Here is a 23,880-nt window from a genome sequence, read left to right as displayed (position 1 = left end):
TTTTTTAAAGGTGTCCAAGCGTGGCCCAACATAAAGTCAGTGAGCTAGGCAGAAACAGAGGAATGAGCACGACTAGAATTAAATGATAATTAATAATAATTACCTTTGGGGTAATTTGTCACTGGGGTAATTGTTCATTTAAACATACATTAATGTGTCCCCTGCATTTACCCATTCCTAAGTGTATTGCTCAGGGACGCACACTTTGGAATTGCACATCAGTTCAGGGCGGAGCCGCTCGTTTTCAACACCGTCGGCAGGTAGCCTCGCGTAGCCAGGCTTACTCATCTGTGATGAGAAAAGCCTGGTTACGACCATAGGCTGATACGGCACAGAACGGTGCTACTTCCGCCGGGAGAATTTCACCAGAAGTTGTATTTCGACCAATCACAGTGTGGTGTTGCTGAAAATCTATTCCTCGCAGAGACGTTTTCTGTTCTCCCTCACGCCTTTGTCCTTTCTGCTCTGAGTTCTCGCACAGTAAGCGGCAAACATGGATTCTACCAACGTTACACGTTTCTACTAAACGTTTAGGCTTCTACTTAAGAGCGAGTTGACTTACGAGCTGGTCAATGGAGCTATGTTTTGTTTCACCGGGGAATGTAAACAGACTGCAACGCATGATGTAACTTCCATTAACCGCAGCCCTTCCGCCACTTTCGGTGTCTACAGGTTCATGCCATTCACATCACATATTGTTGCCAGGGTGGTCGGCAGGTTAGTTAGTCACCGCCGTCAGCAGGTTAGTTACTCACCAGCGTTGGCAGGTTTGCTACTCACCAGCGTCGGCAGGTTAGCTACTCACCAGCGTCGGCAGGTTAGCTACTCACAAGCATAGTGTCACTGAGGTTAGGGTTAGCGTTAAGGTTAGGTTTAGGTGGTCACACCACTCAGCACCTCTGCACGGTCCAAGCAAAGAAAAAGGAGTGCTCCCTAGCTCCGGTTCAGCCAATCAGAGGCTTCCATGGGTGGGGTTTGCCCAGAACTGGGTGTTTCCCAAACAGTGTTTCTGGACCTATTTGTTAATGTAAATAAGAACAAATAAGAACTAACAAACTAATAATAATTCAGAAATAATGAAAATAGACGCAACAAGGCGCAAAGCGACGTGTTGTGCGCTTGTAGATCTGCTATTTTCTAATGTCTAATGTCTCTTTTGGGTCTCGATCTGAAAAGTTTGGGAACCACTGCTTTAGAACACATAATGGGTGGACCATGTGGTGACCCGGGGATCTTCTGATTTCCAAGACCACCTCTCTACCCATTCATCTATGGTCCTCTCTACCTATTCAGCTATGGTCGCCCCTCAATCATGTCTGTGACTTGAATACATATTGATGACATATTTAAGGTCTTCTGTATCCACTTTTATGTAAAATCGAACTTGTCATGGCATTATGCAGATAACTCATGAGCACCACAGTGGAAATAAGTCTGCGACTGTATTAAGTCATTCTCTGTTTTATACTGTATGTGTATTCTATTCACATATCATATTTTTGAGAGGTGCTAACCGCTACATCTGTCTTTGTCCGTTTGCATTTACGTATGTATGTCCAACACTTGGCTCGTTGGCCAAGCGGCGCGGGGCGCTTAATGACAATAAGTCATAAATAGCACCGCTCACTTCACACTGGGTGTGATTTTTTAAAATATGATTAGCTTTTAATTTGTACAACAAAATACAATCATGTCAAATATACTTGAAAGCAGCTGCAAACTCCGGTTCGGCCCTACCAGTTCATTCAGCTAAAATATCACCACTTAGCATTTGTCGTTTGGGTTTGTCGTTTGGGTTATAGCCATGCTAAGCCACCAGCTGCATCGCTGAATGATGTCCCGGCGAAGGTAATGGGCCAGTGGGGACAGAGAGGGTGGCTGTGGATGCAGACGCAACAGCAAAACATTATTATTCATGAGGCAACAAGGACATCGTCTGTCCTCAGAGTCAAACAAGGCTCAGGTATTGGATAAATGCCAGAGTGCTTCTGCTGATGCCTGCCTTTCTGCGCGACCCCGGGGTCGGTCCCTTCACTGTCGCAATAGACAGCACGCTAAATGGGAATACCCCCTCCCCTCCTCCCCCTCCCTGCTCTACTCCACTCCACTCCATTCCACTCGCCCGCTCAAGGGTGTCGCATCAATTTCTGGGCCCTGGGTACAAGGATTCACTGCGGGCCCCCCATGAATGTTCTTCAAAGGGGGAGGAGGTTTAACCCATTTAGACTGGGAACGCATCGTTAAGCATTATTGTGTGCTTTAACTATTGAAAAATAGCAGATATACAAGCTCACAGCGCGGCAGTCGGTGCCGCGCTGCGAGCTTGTAGATCTGCTATTTTTTTTTTTTATTGTGTCATTGAATATTTCAAATCCTTCTAAGGTTTTTTGAAGAAAAAAAAAAAGGTTTCTATGTCAGTGGTGCTCAAACTTTTTCATGTGAAGGACCCCCAAAATGAGATGTATTTGGCCACGGACCCCCATCTCAAAATATTTAGTTCCAGGGACCCCCCGGAAAACAATATTTGGGTTACAAATATTCACTTAAAAAAATACATACAGGGTATATTCAAAGATTTGCACACATTTTCACAACTTTAAAAAAATAGCAGAACTACAAGCTCGCAGCGTGGCACTCGGTGTCGCGCTGTGAGCTTGTATATCTGCTATTTTTCAATAGTTAAAGCATAAAATAATTAAGGCCACTCCACCTTGGGCCCTATAAGTCCCACTTTCCTCCCCCTTGTGACGCCCCTGTGCCCGCTCTCCATCCATATCCTGGCACAACATAATAGAGACAGCCTGGAACTATACACACAAGACAAAACAGGTTCCACGCACAAACAAACACACACGTGTCCACATAAACGAGCACACACATACATGTACAGCACGCACATTTTCCATGCATCCAGAAGAAGCATCATGTTATTAATGTGAAGGGGGTGGGGGAGGTGATGGCTGTGCATAGTGGCGGTGGTGGAGCCAGCACAAACGAGGTTAGCCCTTGAGACTTTCAGAGCTGGAGTGCGGTGCCGCGTTGTTGTGCCGAATTTATGCTCCGTCGTATGCCAGTGCAGCAGTGCGGGGGCGAAAATAGCCGATGTACATGCTCACAGCGCGTTGCGGATGCGACGCGTCGTGAGCTTGTGCATCTGCAGTTGCTGGCGTGCAGTGTTGTTTTTGACAGCAAATTTTGATTTAGTTTTAGTCAGTCTTTTGAATAACATTTATTTTAGTTTTAGTCATAATTTAGTCACCTGAAAGGTTTTAGTTTTAGTCTAATTTTAGTCAACTAAATACCATAAGATTTTAGGCGACTAAATCTACAGTTGATTTAGTCACCTAAAATGTATTTTGGCAGGCCTTGATGATGTGGTAATGGCTGATTTTACACTTGGTCGCATGATGAAAATAGACGATCTACAAGCTAGTTGTGAGCTTGTAGATCAGCTATTTTCAGCAAGCAACACCTGAGAGCAACCTAACATAAAATGACTCTCGAAATTGTCAATATATGTAGTCTTAGTTTTAGTTATCACAGCTTAGTTTTTTTTTTCTTTTTTTTTCTCGTTTTTATTCAGTGAAAAAAACGCAGTCGACAAATATTTTTCGTCATAGTGTTAGTCGACGAAAGCAACACTGCTGGCGTGCGACGCCAGTGCGCAACAAGGTATGGATCTGCCTTTATTGTATTAATGTGTCGCTTTCATCCAATAAGAGTACAAACGTTCCCATACTGCGCTCCGCAGAGGCACTGACCCTCTCTCCCCACAGCCTGTATGATAAATTCATGAATATGAAAATGTAAAGGGAGATGAATAAGTCATGGTGTCAGACAGCATTCTTTTTTTTTTTGTTTATTGCTGTTAAATAAGTCATGAAGGTCCTCCTGTCTCTGAGGCGGACTGCTTGGAATCTAATCTACATTCAACGCAGGATTTCAACTCTTAGGTAATTAGCCGACGCTCTCATCCGGGGCAATAAGTGCAAATGAATATGGAGAATGAGTAAGCATTTGCATACTGCCATCTTTGCAAGCAATCTGATGGTAACAACATTACCAAGCATAATGTGACGGGTGGGAGGAAAGATTATTTGTTGAAATGAAGGGAGACCATGAAGAGAACTGTGTGTGTGTGTGTGTGTGTGTGTGTGTGTGTGTGTGTGTGTGGGCTAGTAACTAGTTTGTGTACATGTTCATGGTCACTGAGCAAGCTGCAAGATTACACACACACACACACACACACACACACACACACACACACACACACACACACACACACACACACACACACACACACACACACACACACACACACACACACACACACACACACACGTTTAAACCATGCATCAAATGCTTGCCCTTGCCTCTGTCTAGGTGCACAGTGTTGCATAATACATTGAACATGACGCCTCAATTTCCACCAGCGTCGCTGAACGTACGGGGCGCGCCAGACGCTTCCGATACACTTCCACTCTAGACAACGCTAGTGATTCAAACACACGTTTTAGACTCGTCCCAGAAGTGACCTTGTGTGCACCTTTTAACTCATACAGTGCCTCTCCCGAACTAGTTCGGGATATTCGGGATCAAAAACAATTTTTTATTTGCTATTTTACTTACCCCGAGCTGCTTGGAGCAACGTGGGTGGTCCCGGCTCGCTAGCCGCTAGCCAGCAAGCCATTCTACTCTGTCCGACGATATATTCCATTGAAAATGGTTTAAAATAAAGTTTAGACCCCCCCAATGTTCACCCAATGTTCATTGTAGGCGGCCTATCCCGAACTAGTCCGGGATATTTAATGAAATGAATAAAAATGATAAGAGGCCTTCTGAAGCCTGGCCTGATTTTTGTAGCTACTAGCCGAAAGCTAGCAACGTCCCGGCCGGACGTTATTTGCGAACGCAATCGCCAATCTCCGCCTAATCCAATGAAAGACCACATCTTTAAAGGCTTATATCTCTGGATTGTGTCATAGGGAAGCGGCGCGAGGTTTATTTACGGCGAAATCGCCCAAAAATGATCTTTTAGATGACAAAATGGGAATAGCCATTCTGTTAGCATCTTCATCCGGGACATTTCCATGCCGTGCATGAACGTGAGCACGTCAGGTCCTGGAAGGTGAAGTCCTGGAAGCTAAAGCGCTCGCCTATGAGAGATGCGCTGGCATTCTTTGGCCCCTAGAGGGCGCTGGCACTCAATGAGTTAATTGCTTAATTGCTCCCTTTGAACTTCAAAGGGGTTTTGAACTGTGGTAATTGATTGAGCCATACAAGTGTCAATAGCTCGTTAGTCACTGAAAGCATCAAAGACTACGACCTGTCTAATGTATGTAATGAGAGTGGAGGGGGGATGTGTTTGTATTCACACAGACTCGCCTGATTGGCTGAATGGTTTTGAACCAGGCCACCACCCACCACGTGCCCCAAGCCTACAGCCCTGATTGGCTAACCCTTTCTGGTGGCTGGTGGAAATAGAATCTCAATCATGAGGGGCCAGACCACACTACACCACCACTACCACCAGGGGGTGGTGTCGTGCGGTCTGGTTTATTAACCAGGCTAGATGTAATCCGTTACAAGTAAATGTCCAGAATGTAAAATGTACTAAAAGTATGAAAGTATTGGCGTCAAAATATACTTAAAGTACCAAAAGTAAAAGAACAGAATGTTTGAAAATAGCAGATCCACAAGCTCACAACGCGACGCGTTGTGAGCTTGTAGATCGGCTATTTTCAAATAGCCAGGTATAATATAGTGGTTAAAGTGGTTAAAGTATGTTTTATAATATAATGTACATCTGCAAAGTAAAGTTTTCAAATAAATGTAGTGGAGTAAAAGTACAATATTTGCCTCTGAGATGTAGCGGAGTAGAAGTAAAAGTACTGAAAACTGGAACTACTCAAGTAAAGTACAAATACCTCAAAACTGTACTTAAGTACAGTACTTAAGTAAATGTACTTAGTTACTTGACACCACTGTACACACCTGGATGCGGAATGCAGCCAAATAAACAACACTTGGCATATTGACATTGATATTGCCTTATTTAGCCTATTACTTATCACTACTCTTTGAGTACCTGTATCAACAGAATGTCGTAGGTGACTGAGAAGTTGCTCCAATTTGGCAGTGGTGGAAAAAGTACTCAATTTCTTTACTTGAGTAAAAGTATCAATACTGCAATGTAGAAGTACTACGTTAGAAGTAAAAGTCTGTAATTCAAAATGTACTTGAGTAAAAGTACGAAAGTGTTGGCATAAAAAGTACCAAAAGTAAAAGAAAGTACAATATGTTTGAAAATAGCCGTTCTATAAGCTCACAACGCGTTGCGATGCAACACGTTGTGAGCTTGTAGATCTGCTATTTTCAAATTGCCAAGGTATAAAATAGGGCCACAGTGGTTTATGTATGTTTTATAATATCATAATTTATATCTACAAAGTAGATAGTAACTAAAAGTACAATATTTGGATCTGAGATGTAGTGGAGTAAGTAAAAGTATTGGAAATTGGAAATACTCAAGTAAAGTACAAAATACCTAAAAAGTGTACTTAAGAACAGTACTTAAGTAAATGTACTTAGTTACTTTACACCGCTGCAATTTGGTGCAGTAAAACCTGAAATGTGTTTGCCAGTGATAGAATTATGACCTTCTGACATGGTTTGAAAAGAAAAAGTTAACTGACCTACTGATGAATTTGTTTTTCGGGAAAGGCCAAAGTTCAGATAGAAATGTACATGTGTTGAGTTTTGTGGGTGATTATGAAGGGAGAGTTTCTCCAATTTGGTGCAGTAAAATGTTCCAATATGTTGAAAGGATATGACCTTCTCTCATGGTTCGACAAGAAAAAGTGAACTTTTTGTTTGGCCCAGCAGAGAGGCAGCTTGCTAACCCCAGGGGGTGAGAGCGCACGGTGCACCACATTTTGGGAATCCCTGTAGAATCGAAAAATGCAATTTTACCACTTATTTTCCATTGCTAATTCGCTCTCCAAAATGTTTTACATCACTTTGAATCGTGCAGGCTGCTTTCAGTGTCGAATATGAGCCAGGCAGCAGCTGCTTAAAATGACAAAAATAAAGTTAAATAGACCTTTATTGATCCCGCAGGGGAATGATGTTTCCAGAGACAGCACGGCATTCAGAACACAGGGGTAGATACGTAGGAAAAAGTAGGTGAAGCTACATTAGGCCCACTGATGTGCAAAACACTGTAGGTGGACTAATTCTGCAACTGTGTCAAACTTCAAAACCCACTGATTGTGTGGGCTGATACATATTAATGCTTACTGCCCTCAAACCACAGGCCACAAAGTGTTCCTTACAAGAAATAAACACGACAAGGCTAATCTAGTTGAACGTCACACGTCCTTATTGATTATTAAGGAGACAACTGATAAGTGTGTTTCGTTTTTGCTGAAAGGAAGAAGGAGGGCCTAAGATATAGTTTCACTCAGCACTCAGTACATGTGATTGCCAACGGGAAAGTCAGATCCACAACAACACGGGGGCCAAGCAAGCCCTGGACCTCAGCCTGACCCATAAATGAAAGCCGCTTTAACAAGGTATTATTGGAGTGGGCCAGGGGGTCTGCACACAGGCATGCGCACATGCACTCTCCAATGTCCATTTTGCTTCCATTTGCACTGAGAGTTCAAGGAACACTTGTGATTTTAAAGTGTACTGAATGACTATTAAACGGCTAATTTAAAATGGCATTTCATAACACATAGCACAGAGACCAGCTGAGCCACAGGAGAGAGAGGGAGAGACCTCTTTGCATACGCACAGTGGTTTATGGATATCAACATTCAATATGCGTATCATGTTAGTGTAGGGTGACCAGACGTCCCGTTTTACCCGGGACAGTCCCGTTTTACCCGGGACAGTCCCGTTTTACCTGGGACAGTCCCGTTTTCAAGCTACGTGTCCCGGTGTCCCGACAAATATCTCTAAAACACTATTATGTCCCGGTTTTCAACATTCACTACAAAATTGTCCCGGTTTTCGCCAGAATTAAAATAATAGTAGCTGTTTTCAGTGGTTGCATAGACATTTATCATGTTCTTTTCATGAAAACATGCTCACCTAACCAATCAGAAAAAAGGAACAAATTCATTGCGTGTCTGAAATCACTCACTGCCTGTTTGCAACCCTGCGGTGCGTGTGTGCGCGTGCACGAACGTTAGAGAATGGGCACGCGCTGTGCGCGGTAACGTGCGCATTGCTTTTAGGGTCCCAGTTTTAGGCAACCAGCATTCTTGTGACATCACCTTTATGCAGCTTCCTCATTGGCTAAAAGCAGTTTAAGCTGCTTTCTCATTGGCTAAATGTTACTCCAAAAACAAATCGGTGACGTATGCCCACAACATCAAAAGCAGTTTTTGCTGCTTCCTCATTGGCTAAAAGTTCCTCTATAAAGTAACCCCATTGACTTGAACGGGAAAATGCATACTATACTTGCAACATCCCAGAATTGCACCTTTCTAATTTCTTTTTAGCTGCTTGCGCAAGCAGAGGGTGCAATAACTGCATTTGGTGTTTCCATTTCTGGCGGTATCTGTGTGTCCGTGTTTACGCCCGTAGCCAATCAGGGAGCAGCGTTCTTGGTGACGTTACCAGCAACAAGTGCGACCTGATATAAATAACAAGGCACAAGTTGGCACCTCGGCAGAGTGCCAACTTACCCACCCACATACTGTACATACAGACAGCACCGGTCGCAGTGCTTGCGCGCCTTGCTGGCGCACAAGTAGGCCACGAGTGCACATGGTGCAAGTTGGCACATCAACAGACTGCAGTCTAGTTTTGTATTTGGCACAATTTCAAGGACTACCAGTTTGATATGCATTAGATCACAGACCCCATTTGATACAATGTGTTATTGTTGGGCCCCAAATGTACAAGTTGTTCATTTAACTCCACGAGTGTACAAATGGAACCTAATGGCTAATTTAACAGTTGGTTGTATTTCTTCAGTCTCAGAGTTACAGTCACATAAGGGTCTATTTGGTTCACATCAGGCATTTAGCCGGGGACTACCTGGAACCCCTCAAGGACCCCTGGGGGGAGTCCACGGAAACCACATTAAGAAAGTGTGTCTATAGCTGCATGCCATCCGGTAGTATATAATGTACAGGGTAGACGGTAACTGTGAGGGGAAAAAACAACAAAATATTTGCCATGGAACATTACCTGTGGAAAAGACAACATTCTTGGAAATGAGATTGTGGCCCACTATAGAGAACTGGGGCAGCTCTATTCTCTCCACGCCGGTCACGGCGCTGTTCCCGCCTCGCCAGTAGAACTCGATGTCGTCTGTGGTGTAGCCATCTGCGGACGGAACACACAGAGCAGGGCGATCAATACATGAAGACGCTACTGGGTATTGTGTTCGTTCATGCACGTCACAACATAACAGGGAGATGTGGGTGAAACCATCAGAAATATAATGAAAGACATAATAAAAAAAATAAAAAAACATAATTCCTAAATGGCTTAACCATTTTCTGCCATGTGGACCACAATGGAAACAAGCCCTCAGGTATTTTTGTGTTATACCTTTAGCATTGCAAACTGCCTAGAATTATTGACTGCTTTAACCAGTGAAAAATAGCAGATATACAAGCTCACAACGCGGCACCGAGTGCCGCGCTGAGAGCTTGTAGATTTTTGAAAAATCGTGAAAATTAGAATTTTGACCCGACTCTATAAGTGTCTTTTGAATCCTTCTAAGCTTTTTTTGAAAAACCTATGTTTCTATGTCAGCAATCTGGCCAGCCATCGTCAAAGAAAAGGTCCTTTTCACTTAACTGGAGCTCAGTTAGTCTGTTCTTGAGAGACTACTATGTCAGTGGTTCTCAGACCTTTTCATGTGAAGGACCCCCAAAATGATATGTATTTGGCCATGGACCCCCATCTCAAAATATTGTATCAGGGACCCCCCAGAACAAAATATTTGAGTTACAAATGTTCACTTTAAAAATTAGATATTCAAATATTTGCAAAGATGTTTATGATTTTTCAAAAATAGCAGATCTACAAGCTCGCAGCGCGGCTGTGAGCTTGTATATCTGCTATTTTTCACTGGTTAAAGCATTCAATAATTCTAGGCCTAAATGGGTTAAAGTATTTCATGCTCTGAAAATATCAAATCTTCAGTGATAGTATAGCGGTGAACTATAAATCAGGATTTTCATTTCCAACGTTAATCTATCACACAGGATGGGCTCACTTCAAAGAGAGAACATTCTGTGCTGTTGACACCCACTTGACCCCTTCTAGCCTGGCTCCAGACCACTCCACTGAGTGGGCCAGCGCTAGACACAGCTGAGGGGGACTCAAATATGCAAGGAAGAATACTTTAGAGGGAATTACTGTATAGCACAACCTGAGAGGAATCGTTATTGTCAATATTGTTATCGCCGTCGTGTCCACCATCATCGCCATCTGTTGTGGTGTTGAAGGGCATATTCAAGGCTCTGAATCAATTTGGTGATTGAGCCGGGGCTGCCGTAGCCGAGTGGGTTTCCCAGACATTGGGTCGGGACCCATTTGTGGATCGCGAGTAAATATCCCCTTTTAGTCCTTAGGCTCAGACTCAACATTTGACATATCGGTACCACCTGGGGTGGCAAATTCTAGTTGTGATTTTTTTATTCCTATACATCTCTAGATTAAGTTTTGATATGATAGACCTTGCAGACAGGTAGCTTAAGTGGTGCTATCAGCTGCTAAAGTTACCATCCCCCTTTGAAAATTTGCATTTTAGACACAGGTACATATATTTTTATTAGCTCATGTTCAGGACATATTGTAATGTTTTATATTATATGTTTGGTATCATTTTTAAGGGGACACCTTGAGCTTTCATTCAAGGCCTTTTGTGAATATGTATGATAAGTAGAGTGGTCACTGGAGCTCTTCAAACCTTTAATAAACAAATACAAATAACTATTTCCGCCTAAACCATATATTTTCTTTTAGTTCTGTGCCATCAAGAAACATCAGAGACTCAAAACACAACAACTGGAATACAGAATTGACCATAAGCATTCAGGAAATGTATAATTTACCCTCAGTATTTCATTCTGAGGTGGTAATCTTCAGCCTTATCTTAAACAAGCACTTTTTATGAGAAATAGACAGGTCAATAGGCCTATATGAAATAATAGCACTAAACCTCCCTAAACATTGATACAAAAGGGATACAAATTGATTCTGGTACCTTTAGGCATGCCTGAGAACATCCCAAAAATCCAGGAAAATATATTTACCATAAAGGCCACATTTTCAAGATGGCACCCAGGATGGCTGCCAGCAGCTTAAAATGGCTATATCTCAATTGTTATGCAACCTAGAAAGGTGGTTTTGGTGTTTAACCCAAGGTTTTGGGGTTCAAGGAATGTGACTGAATCAGTGAAATTAACACCAGTTAATCATTTATTGCCAAATGCAAGATGGCGTCCCATTATACTATATTACATAAAAACAATAAATAACACTAACTCTCACATTTAATGTCAAAAGTAGGAAACACTTTTGGAAGCATGTATAATATGTATTAGTATTTTAATCACTTAAATAACCACAAAGTAGTCAAGTTATCCTGTAAGCCAGATCTACTAGCCCTATAGGCACTTATGTCTTATGTACGCACTGTTCGTTGCCATATTCTGACTCCACTGGAAAAAACCTATACGGATTGTCACATTTCTTAAGAAGTTGACATGGTCCACATACAGTAGTACATTTACATACAAGAGCAGCAGATATGAATGACCTTCATGAGACCGTCTAGGCTAGAGAAACATTCATTCAGGTTTCAGCCCCAGCTCATGGCTACCATTTCCCTCTACCTTTCCCATCCAGACCATAATGGTAAATGGACTGCATCTACATAGAACTTTACAATGTACTTAACATTCAAACATTTACTCACACACTGATGGAGGAGGAAACCATGCAAGGCACGAACCTGCTCATCAGGTGCAATTAGGGGTTCAGTGTCTTGCTCAAGGACACTTCGATACCAACTCCGGGGAACCCGGGTTCAAACTAGGAACATTCCATTTCCCAAGCTGCCACTCTACCTCCTGAGCCACTGCCGCCCAATGATGTGTTAGTATGCTCTAAGACAGTGGTTGTCAAACATTTTAATGTCAATAACCTCAATAACTCTGAGAGGGTACAATGTAACCATATTGTGTTTCCATTAGGTTCTATTTGCACATTTCCAGAGTTACAGACATAGAAGGGTCCATTTAGACTCCCTCTGTGGACCCCACTTTGAGAACCAGTGCTCTAAGAAAGTTGGTCATTTGGGGCAGATGTTCAGGTGTTATAATGCTAACCTTCTGGGGAATATGTGGACTTTCCACCCAAGAGGGCATGGATGAATTCGAACCCACAACCTCTGTGGTGATGGGCAGGGACTTTACCACTGTGCCAGCCAAACACCTCCGGGCCGATGTCTTTTAAATGGTTGCTGTCATACAGTACACTTCAAAACTGCCATCTACTTTGGACAAGACTACTTTCCATAAGATTGTAAACAGAGACCCTGTTCTCCATCCATAAGGCAATGGATGGCCATAGCTGAGAGACCACCTGGGACACTGAAGGTCCCACGTCCGATTACTGGCCCCGGCTATGTGGTGTGAATGAGCAAGGGTGTAGCTGGAAACAGATTTTCCAAGTGGACTTAACCAGGTCTCCTCTTTGTGCCAACACATTCACTGTACCAAACCAGACTGGTGATTGATCACCTTGGGTGCCAAAGTAATGGCTCATATATTCAAACAACCATGCAATATAACTCCTTCTGTAACTCTGGGAGTGTGAAAATGGATCCTAATGGACACATAATGTGGTTACATTTGTACCCTCTCAGAGTTATAGAGGTTCTTGAAATTATACATTTTGAGAACCACTAGTTTAGAGCATACTACCAGACAGGGCAGGAATTTCAGGGAGGCCAAGAAGGCCATGGCTGTCGTTGCACCTCGGTTTGGCTTTGTGCCCCTCAAAAAAATGGCATTCCCTGATCCCAAGTGTCCTAAAATGAGGAAATTCCAAGCCTGCTATCTAATGATGGGGCGGCAGGCTCAGGAGGTAAAACGGTAGCTTGGGAAACGGAAGGCTCCTAGTTCAAACCAGGGCTCCCCCAGAGTTGGTGTTGAAGTGTCCTTGAGATATATAAGATATATATTATTCTATTTTTTATTCTATAAATGGAATAATTGAGATATAGCCATGTTAAGCTCCCAGCAGCCATCCTGGGTGCCATCTTGAAAATGATGCCTTTATGGTAAATATATCTTCCTGGATTTTTGGGACGTTCTCAAGCATGCCTAAAGGTACCAGAATCAATTGTAAAACCTTTTGTATCAATGTTTAGGGAGGTTTAGTGGTATTCTTTCATATAGGCATAGGCCTATTGACCTGTCTTTTTCTAATAAAAAGTGCTTGTTTAAGTTAAGGCTGAAACCACCTCAGAATGAAATACTGTGGGTAAATTATACATTTCCTGAGTCCTTAGGGTCATGTCTGTATTCTAGTTGTTGTGTTTTGTGTCTCTGATGTTTCTTGATGCCACAGAACTAAAAGAAAATATATGGTTTAGGCGGAAATTGTGGGGAAAAAATGAGTTATTCAAGTTTGAAGAGCTCCAGTGACCACTGTACTTATCATACATATTCATAAAAGGGCTTGAATTAAAGCTCAAAGTGTCCCCTTAAAAATAATACCAAACATATAATATAAAACATTGCAATATTTCCTGAACATGAGCCAATACCAAGATATGCATGAATGAAAATCCGCCTATAGAGGAAAATAACAAACTGGCAAAAAATATGAAAAGCTACTCCTATGGAAAGTCTATCATATTTTAATTTACTTATATTGACCCTAAAAACAATTTAGTATAGGTAAGGTTTTGCCTCCTCAGCGGTACCGATATCTCATCCAGCCCAAGGACTATTTAGTTTCGTTTCCTATATCAAACTTTTTAGGAGGTTAAACAGAAATGACTAAAACTTCTCATCAGTTAAAAGGCTACTCTGCCATTTTTCAAAAGTATTTCATGAATAAAATCAGAAAATCGAATTTAAGAAGTGGTGAAAATATGTCTAAATGATACAAAAGGTTTGGGAACCACTGCTACAGAGGCCATAGGAATCGGAATGTTGAGCGCTCAAGGGGTCACTTAACCCCTAACAGCTCCCCCTGAGCGGTGTGCGTTCAGTCCTGGCTACCAGTCCCCGGCCAGTGAACACTCCCCTGGCCTGCCCTGAATAATAAATAGCCGGGGATCCAGTCACCAAAATGGGAGGGGACCTGTGATGTTCTGCCGCACTTTTTATTTCTGTTTTATCTATTAGTTTGGTCATTAAGGTCCACAGAATGAGAGGCCTGCTCTGCCGGAAACATCGCAAAAAAAAGTTATGGACATTTGTATATTTCTGTCCCATTGACTCCACTAGAAATATTTAAAAAATAAAAATAAATCTGCTTTAAGTAGCATGTCAGGGGTCAAACTAGGGGTTCTTCATGATTCTGAATCCATTGCAAGCATTTGTTTTGCATGAAGAACATTCCTTGGGCAAAATGTTGCCACCCAGAACTGTGAAAAGTGGGAAAAAAGTGATGACTCATCACTTTTCACAGTGTTTAGTTGCCAATATTTTGCCCAAGGAATGTTTTTCATGCAAAACAAATGCTTGCAATGGATTCAGAATGACGAAGAACCCCTAGTTTGACCCCTCACATGCTACTTAAAAGCAGATTTATTTTCTTTTTTTAATATTTCTAGTGGAGTCAATGGGACAGTGAATATACAAATGTCCATAACTTTTTTTCGCGATGTTTCCGGCAGAGCAGGCCTCTCATTCTGTGGACCTTAATGACCAAACTAATAGATAAAACAGAAATAAAAAGTGCGGCAGAACATCACAGGTTCAACCCTATTCCTTGAGCTTTTGGGCATGTGGATCCCCGACTAAAAGAAACAATGTCAATTGATAATTTATTAAAGCAGCTTTCATACGGTAGGTGCAACCACAGAAACGCTGCAGGAGCCGTGAGGGCTACAACATGACCCAACGCACACCACGGGAACCAATCTGTTTGTCTTTTGCCCCGCGTGCCACTAAATGTTTAAACACCAAAACCGAGCGTCTATTCTCACATCTGAAAAAGGAATGAAAGAAAGAAAGAAAGACAGAGGAAAAACAACCAAATCAGTAAAGACACGCGCATAGTCAGTTCCCCCTCTCTCTCCACCCCCTGTGCTTAAACTTTCACTTGTTTTCACCGATTCGGTGGTGGACATGTCAGGCAGGCTGAACACACACCGGGAACAATAAATGATTGAGTGAACGCGCTGCAGCGTAGAATCACCGATGATGATGATGTACTGTAATAAAAAATAAATAATAACACGCGTCGGGGGGGGCAGTGAACTTTCATCGGACCGTGAAACTGGGCTCTTGCGTAATCCGCTGGAATTTCTTAACCCCATTAAGACCTAAGGGCCGCGATTCAACTTTTCTGGAAAAAAATCATGTTGCTGTATCAGTGGTTCTCAACCTTTTTTCATGTCAAGGAGACAAGGACCACCCAAAGGTATGTAATTGCCTGCAGACCCCCATCTCAAAACTATTTTGAGAATCCAGGGACCTCCAGAAGCAAAGACATGAGTAAAGGTCTTTGCACACTGCATGCGTTTTTGGCCGAACATTGGAGCGAATTTCGGAGCACCTTAAAAAAAAAAAAAAAAAAAATCATGTTATGTCAATCACGTTTGCACAACATGCATTTCCGCCCGCTTCGTATTTATTTTCGGACCAGGGTTGATTTTTTTCCGATTTTCGCAACTGTTGCCACTGGTTCCCTTGCTCTATCACCCTCTGATCTCTCTCTCCTTGGCCAGAAAAAGGTTTTTGCATAATTCGAATTTCCAAAACGCAACGAAAAAAACACAGCAGTGTGCAACCAGCTTTAGAGTGTAAAATATACATATATTCAAAGATTTGCACAAATCTTCAAGATTTTTCAGAAATAGCAGATCTACAAGCTCATAGCACGGCACAAAGTGACAGGCAATGAGCTTGTAGATCTGCCATTTTTGAATAACCAACGTATTAAAGTGGTTAAAATGACCATGATGGAGACTTGAGTTCAATAATACTTTTTTGTATTTGTCGCATTCCTAAGACAAAAAATTGATTATAGTACATTTACCGCCATTGATTCAGGTCCCCATCTGGAATCAATGGAGGTACATTTATTGTAATCAATTTATTGTCTTGGGAATACGACAAAAACTAAAAGATATCCATGAATTCAAGTCTCCATGGCGTGAGTAATCAATAGAAAGAAAAAGTCATTTTGGGTGTGAACTACTCCTTTAACTAAAATGACACAGATGCTTTCTGTGTTTTTAACGGGTTAAAGTCTCCCACACAGAAAGGCAAATTATGCATGTGAGTTTCACTGCAGCCTGTATGTGTGGTTGTGCAATGTGCATCTGTGCTGGAAGGGATCAAATCAAATAAACTGACACATAAAGAGGCAGAAATGTGGCTGCAGAAACCCTCCGTGGCAGTGTAATTTCCTCTATGCTTATCGTTGTTGTCGGGTGGAAAACCTTGTATGTCCAAAACCGTTCGTTTTGTATTTATCATTTTAAAAATGATTGAAAATGGTGATCTATAAGCACACAACGCCTCACGATGCGAGGCGTTGTGTGCTTGTAGATCTGCTATTTTCACTTGTTTTATGTGACAGTCTCGTATGATGAAGCAAGGGCTTTACTCCACGAAAAAGGGTACAAATTTTAAACTTGGAGATACAAGGTTTCCACCCGACAAGGACGATATGCAAATGTACAACTGTGTTTTTGTTCCATCCCTACTGTACATGTAAGAAGGAAAAAAACGCATTTATTTGTCACGCTTCTGGCAGATATAAACATTGTGCGTGCTGCTGTGTTGGCATGTTTGCCGTCGTGTGTGTTTATCGAATTGCCCGAGTGAATATTTGCTTTAATGTTTTAAAGCTTGTGTTGTGCACGTGCCACGTGTGTGTGTGTGTGCATGCAGCAACGCATTACTGTACGTTTTTTATTTTGTTCTTCTTCTATTAGTGCATGTGTTTGTGAGGCGTGTCGTGTGTCAATTATGTGAGTGTTGTTGTGTGTGAGGAAAAGATAAAACAGAGAGCGTGCTGTATGAATGTACAGTACATATATTATGCACACGTACAGCGTTGTGGGTGGATAAAGAGGCGACAGATGTTTGACGTTGAACTCCCATATATACACTGTTTCAGTGATTACTACTGAATGCACATCTCCATGCCTGCCTTTATCATTTTATCTCCATTTCCCTGTCTCTCTCAATCTTTAGCCTGCCTGCCTCCCTCCCTCTATCCTTCTCCCTCTATATATCTCTCTCTTTCTCCCTCTATTTCTCTCCTCCCCTCTCTCTCTCTCCCCCTCTCCTCCTCCTCCTGCCTCTCACATTGCCTCCGTTCTCCTTAATTAATACTTGTGTGACCCATTTAGCTGCTTTGAATTATTAAAGCCACCCCTTCGCTGACTGCATCCGCCATCCTCCTCACGCTATATGGCTGCCTACGGTTCCTGTTGGCTAGCAATGAAAGTATAGTGAAATCCTGGCACAAAGCTTCTTTTATAAGTGTCCCTTTAATACATTAACCGTGGTCGTGGTGTCCCTGTTTTAGTCCAATATTCAAAAAAATGTTCACATTTCAAACCCTGACAAGCTCACACTGCATCTCCATGCGATGCACTGTGAGCTTATGATGTCTTAATTACATGCCAAAGGTAATTAGCCAGGAAAAATACCCATCAATTGATACATTCAAAATACTATTAAAGTATTCTGAGGCACCCCTGGACTGGTGTCACGGCACACCCTAGGGTGCCACGGCGCCCACTTTGAGAAACCCTGGTTTTCTGCACAACAGTGCATGTCTTGCGGTATTCACCACAGCATTGTCATGAGTAAACAGGCTGGGGGTTGAAGAGTGACACGTGTGTCATCCGTATTTGGAATCCAGGCTGTGATAATGATATGGCATATTTTCAAAATGTATTTAAGCTTTCATTGGAAAAGCTTGCTGTAAAGCCTTTTCGAGGCTTGAGAAAATGCAAAGTCACCCACCCATCTGTTTTCAAAGCGTCCATAGGGAAACTCTCATGACCCAAGGCATTAGATCCAGTAGCTACTGTATAAGTTCCCCCGGTAGCGTAAAATGCTGACAACATCAGTTACCCTGTAACCGTGACATTTTACACAGTCGTCTCATATTCAAACTGGCTTAAGGGGGGACCGGCCGGGGGGCCACTTTGTCACGCTCATGTCATTATTATGACTCAGCTATAACCATGTAAGGAGTTGCCATGGACTCGAGGAAGTGGTGCCTGCCGTCAATATGTGGGCATATACTGTCTGATGACATCATTGATCTCCATATATGGGTATAAGAGGGACAAGGACTGCCACATACAAAGATCCCCATATATGGGCAATGGGCATGAAAGAGACACAGGTAGACAGACAGATAGAGAGATCTCCATATATGGGAACAAAAGGGACACAGGCAGACGGGTACAACGGTATAGTGTTTTGAGAACCATTGCCATAAACAACATGGTATTGCCCCCTTTCTACTCTAAACATGGTGCCTACATGACGCTATGCCGAGCTACTGTAGGCTAGCTGCTACATCACGTCTTGTGTTTGATAATTTAAGTCTCGGTTCATTGCAATGTGGTGCAGGTTGTTTAGCTCACTAGGTTAGCGCAATGGGGTAAAAACAACTTGTCGATTACAAGCGGACACTTAATACACATAGCACTATACAACAGATGCCAATGTTGATTTGATGCCAGTGATGATAAACAAAATAATGTGTCTATGAGATAATTATGTGCTGTCTGTTTTTACAAGGACAAATCACTTTCATTAACTATTCTTAGCCACCAGCAGGGAACAATTATTATGAGTAATTTCCAAATAATGAGTGAGATATGAAATTCTTCCGACTCAAAAACCCCTTTCTTAAAGATCTTCCCCGGTCTTTGGGCTTGAATTGTTGAGTTGCACCCCATGCACTTGATTCCATTGTTGAGCTGAGCCTGACTAAATTACCTTTTGCCTCCATTCCCTCTCATGGTTATTATCAATCATAATATCAATCACAGATTTACAAAGAATCACACCTGTGTGAAGTGAGCACAGGTATCAAACACGACACACATGCATGCATATCTCCTTGTATGGGCCGGTTAGTTTACTAAGTATAGAGGGTTTAAGTGGTTAAGGGGGAAGCTGAGTGAAAGCGAGAGAACTCTCCCTGATATGTACTGGTAGCCTATAATGCACCTCAGTCATTGAGACTGCAAAGTCAGACTGTGAACAGAATGACAAGTGATGACAGATAGGAGAGGGAGTGGAAGAGAGGGAAAGGAGAAGGCAGAGTATTGCAGAGTAGCCCTGCTTGAAGACTAGCCTTAATATCTCCCTTGACCAAAGGGCTTTGGCTAAGGCTTGGTTTAGGGCTTGAGACTCAAAATGGAATTCAGGTAGTTACTTTGGGGGTCCGGGAAGAGAATAGTTCAAAGGGGGGTGAAACTCCCTTGGCTAAGGAGGAATTTTGATGTTTGGTTTCCAGTGATGTAAAGTAACTAAGTACATTTACTTAAGTATAATTTTGAGGTATTTGTACTTTATTTGAGTATTTCCAATTTCCAGTACTTTTACTTCTACTCCACTAAATCTCGGATCCAAATATTGTACTTTTACTTCACTAAATGTATTTGAAAACTTTAGTTACTAGTTACTTTACAGGTATAAATTATAATATTAAAAAACATACATAAACCACTTTAGCCCTATTTTATACCTTGGCTATTTGAAAATAGCCGATCTACAACGTATCGCGCCACGTTGTGAGCTTGTAGATCAGCTATTTTCAAACGTTTTGTACTTTTACTTTTGGTACTTAAGTACATTTTGATGCCAATATCTTCGTACTTTTACTCAAGTACATTTTGAAGTACTTCTACATTGCAGTATTGATACTTTTACTCAAGTAAAAAGAAATCTGTACTTTTTCCACCACTGTTGGTTTCCCATGTAGGAGACCTGGGTTCCTGCTGTACTTCCAGACAGGGTATGCTTGAGTCTGTCAGTGGCAAGAGATTCAGAGCCAACCCAAGACATGATGAACTCAGAGATGTGATCAGGGATATGCTGGGCCCCTGATTCAGCCCGGGAAAAACAGTTGTAGAGGCCCTCACTGCGCGCTATAGAGAGAGAGAGAGATCTCTCTCTATAGCGCTGCTGCTACTCAAAGATTTGCCATTTCAGATCATGACAAGTGACAAGCCAGTGGGCCAATTTCATGAGTTATATTTCGTCATTTTCGGGTGGAAACCTTGTATGTCCAAAACCGTTTGTTTTGTAATCATCATTTTAAAAATGATTTAAACTAGTGAAAACAGCCGATCTACAAGCACACAACGCCTCGCACCGCGAGGCGTTGTGTGCTTGTAGATCTGCTGTTTTCACTACTTTTGTGCAAACAGTTTAATTTTTACTTTTGTGCAAACAGTTAATTATTTTCCTAATGGCCGGCCTGGACCGGCCGGGAATGAACCGGCCGTTCGGGAGTTGTCCCGCTTTTCCCAGTGGCCAGCACGTCCCTGGATGTGATGAAGCAGTATCCAGTGTTGCAGACCAGAAGCCTAATAACTACCATGGCCAAGGATAATTCTGCATTTGGATGAACATTAGTTCATGTTTGGTTTCCCATGTTGGAGACCTGGGTTTAGATCACAGTGGTTCCACCATAGCGCAAAACCTTCCTCTCAAGGATTCCAGAATCTAGGCTAGGGGAACAATGAATGGGACCTAAAAATAAATGGATTTGTTCGCGATAGCATCAGCAGAGATAACAAAATAGGAAAGAAAAGAAGAGGGGGAGGGGAAAAAAAGCAATTTCACTGGGATTCTGGCATATCTCACTTGGTAAATCTAACTGCAGGCTTCTTCTACAAAGCTTATGAAATAATGTCTCAATTGATTTGATTTAATGGGCAAAGGATGGGTTTTAAATGGAGATAAAAATGTTGTCTTAAATGATAATGTAGCTTGGGGGGAATCAGATTTTTTGAAGACACTTGACCACATTTCCTCCTCCCCAAAATTAAAATTAACCACATTGAGATATTGACAGATTACTTATTGTTATGCGATAGCATTTTCAGCGGTAGTAAAACAGATGCAACTCTTCTTCCCTTGCAAACATATGGCCTTTTTTCACTCAAACAACAATCAGCAGAAAACAACAACCCCAAAATCAAAGACCCACAACTGGCTTGATTCTCTCTAATCTTAACATTTGTATGCGGTGCCAGCAACCATGCAACTCCCTGAATTCATCTGGATAAGTGCATTGGAGATTCGGGGCGGGGAGAGCCAGGGGCAGATGGCAAAAACACGGCGAACAGAACAAGAGATGCTGTTGAAACCTCCCAAGAAGACATGTTAACAGTGAATGCACCGGGAAGGTTTGTTGTTTCCACAGTAACCTGAATGCGTGGCAAGAGACTAGAAGTGCACACAGACATGTGTGTGTGTGTGTGTGTGTGTGTGTGTGCGCGCGCGCACACAGACAGTCAGACAGACACACACAGTCAGTCAGACAATGCAACAAATCAAACTTCTGACTAACGGTTCTTGTGAGTGTGTGGCCGCGCGTGCGTGCGCGCGCTACGGCGAAGGATATGCCACTTCTAAACAAGGCTCAAATGAATGTTTTATCAGCATGCAGTTCAAAGCAACTTTAATGTTATTCCCGGTGTCCAATTAAAAAGTATCTCCAAACTGTGTTGCAATGTGCGCGGTGGTGAGCACAGCCTGGTTCGTGTGCCTGGCTGCCTGGGCAGGAACAGGAACATCTAAAGCCAAAACAGATAAATAAATAACCCATACAAGCCCCAGGGTGTGAAGCATTCGCTCTCCGAGGACGTCTGCAGTTTCCAAAAAAAAGAAAAACTGTGTCTGATAGCGATGAGATAGCAGGCGGGGAAAAGCGGTGGAGGATCTGTCCATATGATGTGGGTCACTGGTGTGGAAAATGTGACTATTACTTTGGTGGGGATGCTGTGATGAGATGATAGTTTCACGGCAACAACATTGACAGCCGCTGTAAAATAACCATCATAATGTGGCAAAGATAGAGATAAAACAACACACATGTGCGTGTGTGCGTGCGCGCGCGCGCGTGTGCGTGCGTGCGTGCGTGCGTGCGTGCGTGCGTGCGTGCGTGCGTGCCTGCGTGCGTGCGTGCCTGCGTGCGTGCGTGTGTGTGCGACTGTGCGTGCGTGTGTGTATGTGTGTGTGTGTGTGTGTGCACGCACATGCTTGTGCTTGTGTTTATGTGTGCAAATGTGCATTGTGTGTCCATGACCTTGTTTGTGAGCTTGTACGATCGTTCATGAACAAGTTCATATTCTGGGCGAATGTGAACTGAACGTTCTTTGTTTCCGCTTGATGAACGTTATGAACGTTCATTCTGACGTCCGTGAACGGGCGCAACGGTTAGAAACTTCTGCCTTCACAATAAGGGTGTAGGAAGACTGGGCACTGGGCACCTAAATATTGTGGGCACCTCAATATGGTGTAATTGCTGGGTGTTGTTCTATACGGGCTGTCACTGTGTCAATGATTTTGACAATTAATAGCTTGCAGCAACGTCTAAAAAAATAAATACATTTGAATAGCCAAAAGTATAAAAAATGTATGGTTAAAAAAAGAACTAAAAAGAACTAAGTTAGTTCATTTTGGGGAACCATGAACTTTAGTTCAAAATGTTGAATTATGAACGATGAAATGAGGTAGTTTATTTTAGAAGTTTTGAACTTGAACTAGTTCATATATTAAGTGAACTTTCCCAACACTGCCGACACCACTGCGGTCCGACTCCTCACTCTCCACTTGTTCAAAAGCAGTGGTATTTGAATGTCTCCAACCACATGAACGGCAGCGCGGCCACAACTCAGGACCAAACACGCCTCAGTGTTCTGTTGTTAATGCTTGACTGACCCGCAGGCTCATGATGATTTATTGAACAGGTTGCCCCCAGCTGCTAGACTTGTGAAATCAATGTTGCATCCACTTTTTAGAGCCAGCCTACTGTGAAGGTGGAGCGACAGCGATGCATATTTCTTGTAAAACTACGTACATTATCGTAACACTGACCCAGACCACCAGGAGTTTGACATTTTTGAATGATGCATGTGTGTGTGGGGGGGACTTTTGCCTGCAGGCAAAGTCTTGTGTGGCCTACTGCACTCAGTGGAGCCCCCAAATGCACATGCATTATGGATATTCTGGGTAAGGCGAAAGTAAACAAATGCAGACTGAGAAGGCTAAGCATGTCACAGCTTCTCTCTCGGTCTTGGTTCCATAGTCATTGTGTCAAAGTTGCAATCTGCACCTTATTTCAAAGACAAATATGCCATTTTAGCCAATCTGTATGGTAGAGTATGTTATTAACTGTTTACATACAGTTTAGTATGTGAACCGTCACAGCTCGACCGTATCTCTGTCTGTCTGTAATGCCTGACACTGTGGTTCCTCTGACACATCACTGTGACATCACAGGTGACATCACACTGATCACAGTGATGTCAAATACTCAGGGATCTCCATATATGGGTATAATAGGCTGAACCTCACTGTGACATCACAGGTGACATCACAGTGATGTCAGATACTCAGAACAGGGATCTCCATATATGGGCATAAAAGGGATTATGTATGACGTCGGACA

General features: G+C 42.5%; 1 protein-coding gene across 2 annotated transcripts in view; it reads right to left on the bottom strand.

Moving 5' to 3' along the window:
• The window catches only part of gabrb2b (gamma-aminobutyric acid type A receptor subunit beta2b), a gene marked incomplete at its 3' end in the record, with an annotated part of 124,377 nt that overhangs the window by 9,415 nt on the left and 91,082 nt on the right, over positions 1-23,880 (bottom strand). For both annotated transcript variants that reach the window (XM_080748389.1, XM_080748390.1), the window contains exon 5: positions 9,205-9,342. In XM_080748389.1, the coding sequence (XP_080604515.1) occupies positions 9,205-9,342 (138 nt within the window). The remainder of the gene's footprint in view (positions 1-9,204; positions 9,343-23,880) is intronic.

The sequence above is a fragment of the Nannobrachium achirus genome (genome assembly GCF_963921795.1).
Source record: "Nannobrachium achirus genome assembly, chromosome: 19".
In the NCBI taxonomy this organism is placed as follows: domain Eukaryota; kingdom Metazoa; phylum Chordata; class Actinopteri; order Myctophiformes; family Myctophidae; genus Nannobrachium; species Nannobrachium achirus.
Note: the sequence above shows the minus strand (reverse complement) of the source record. Positions and strands in the feature narration are given on the sequence as shown.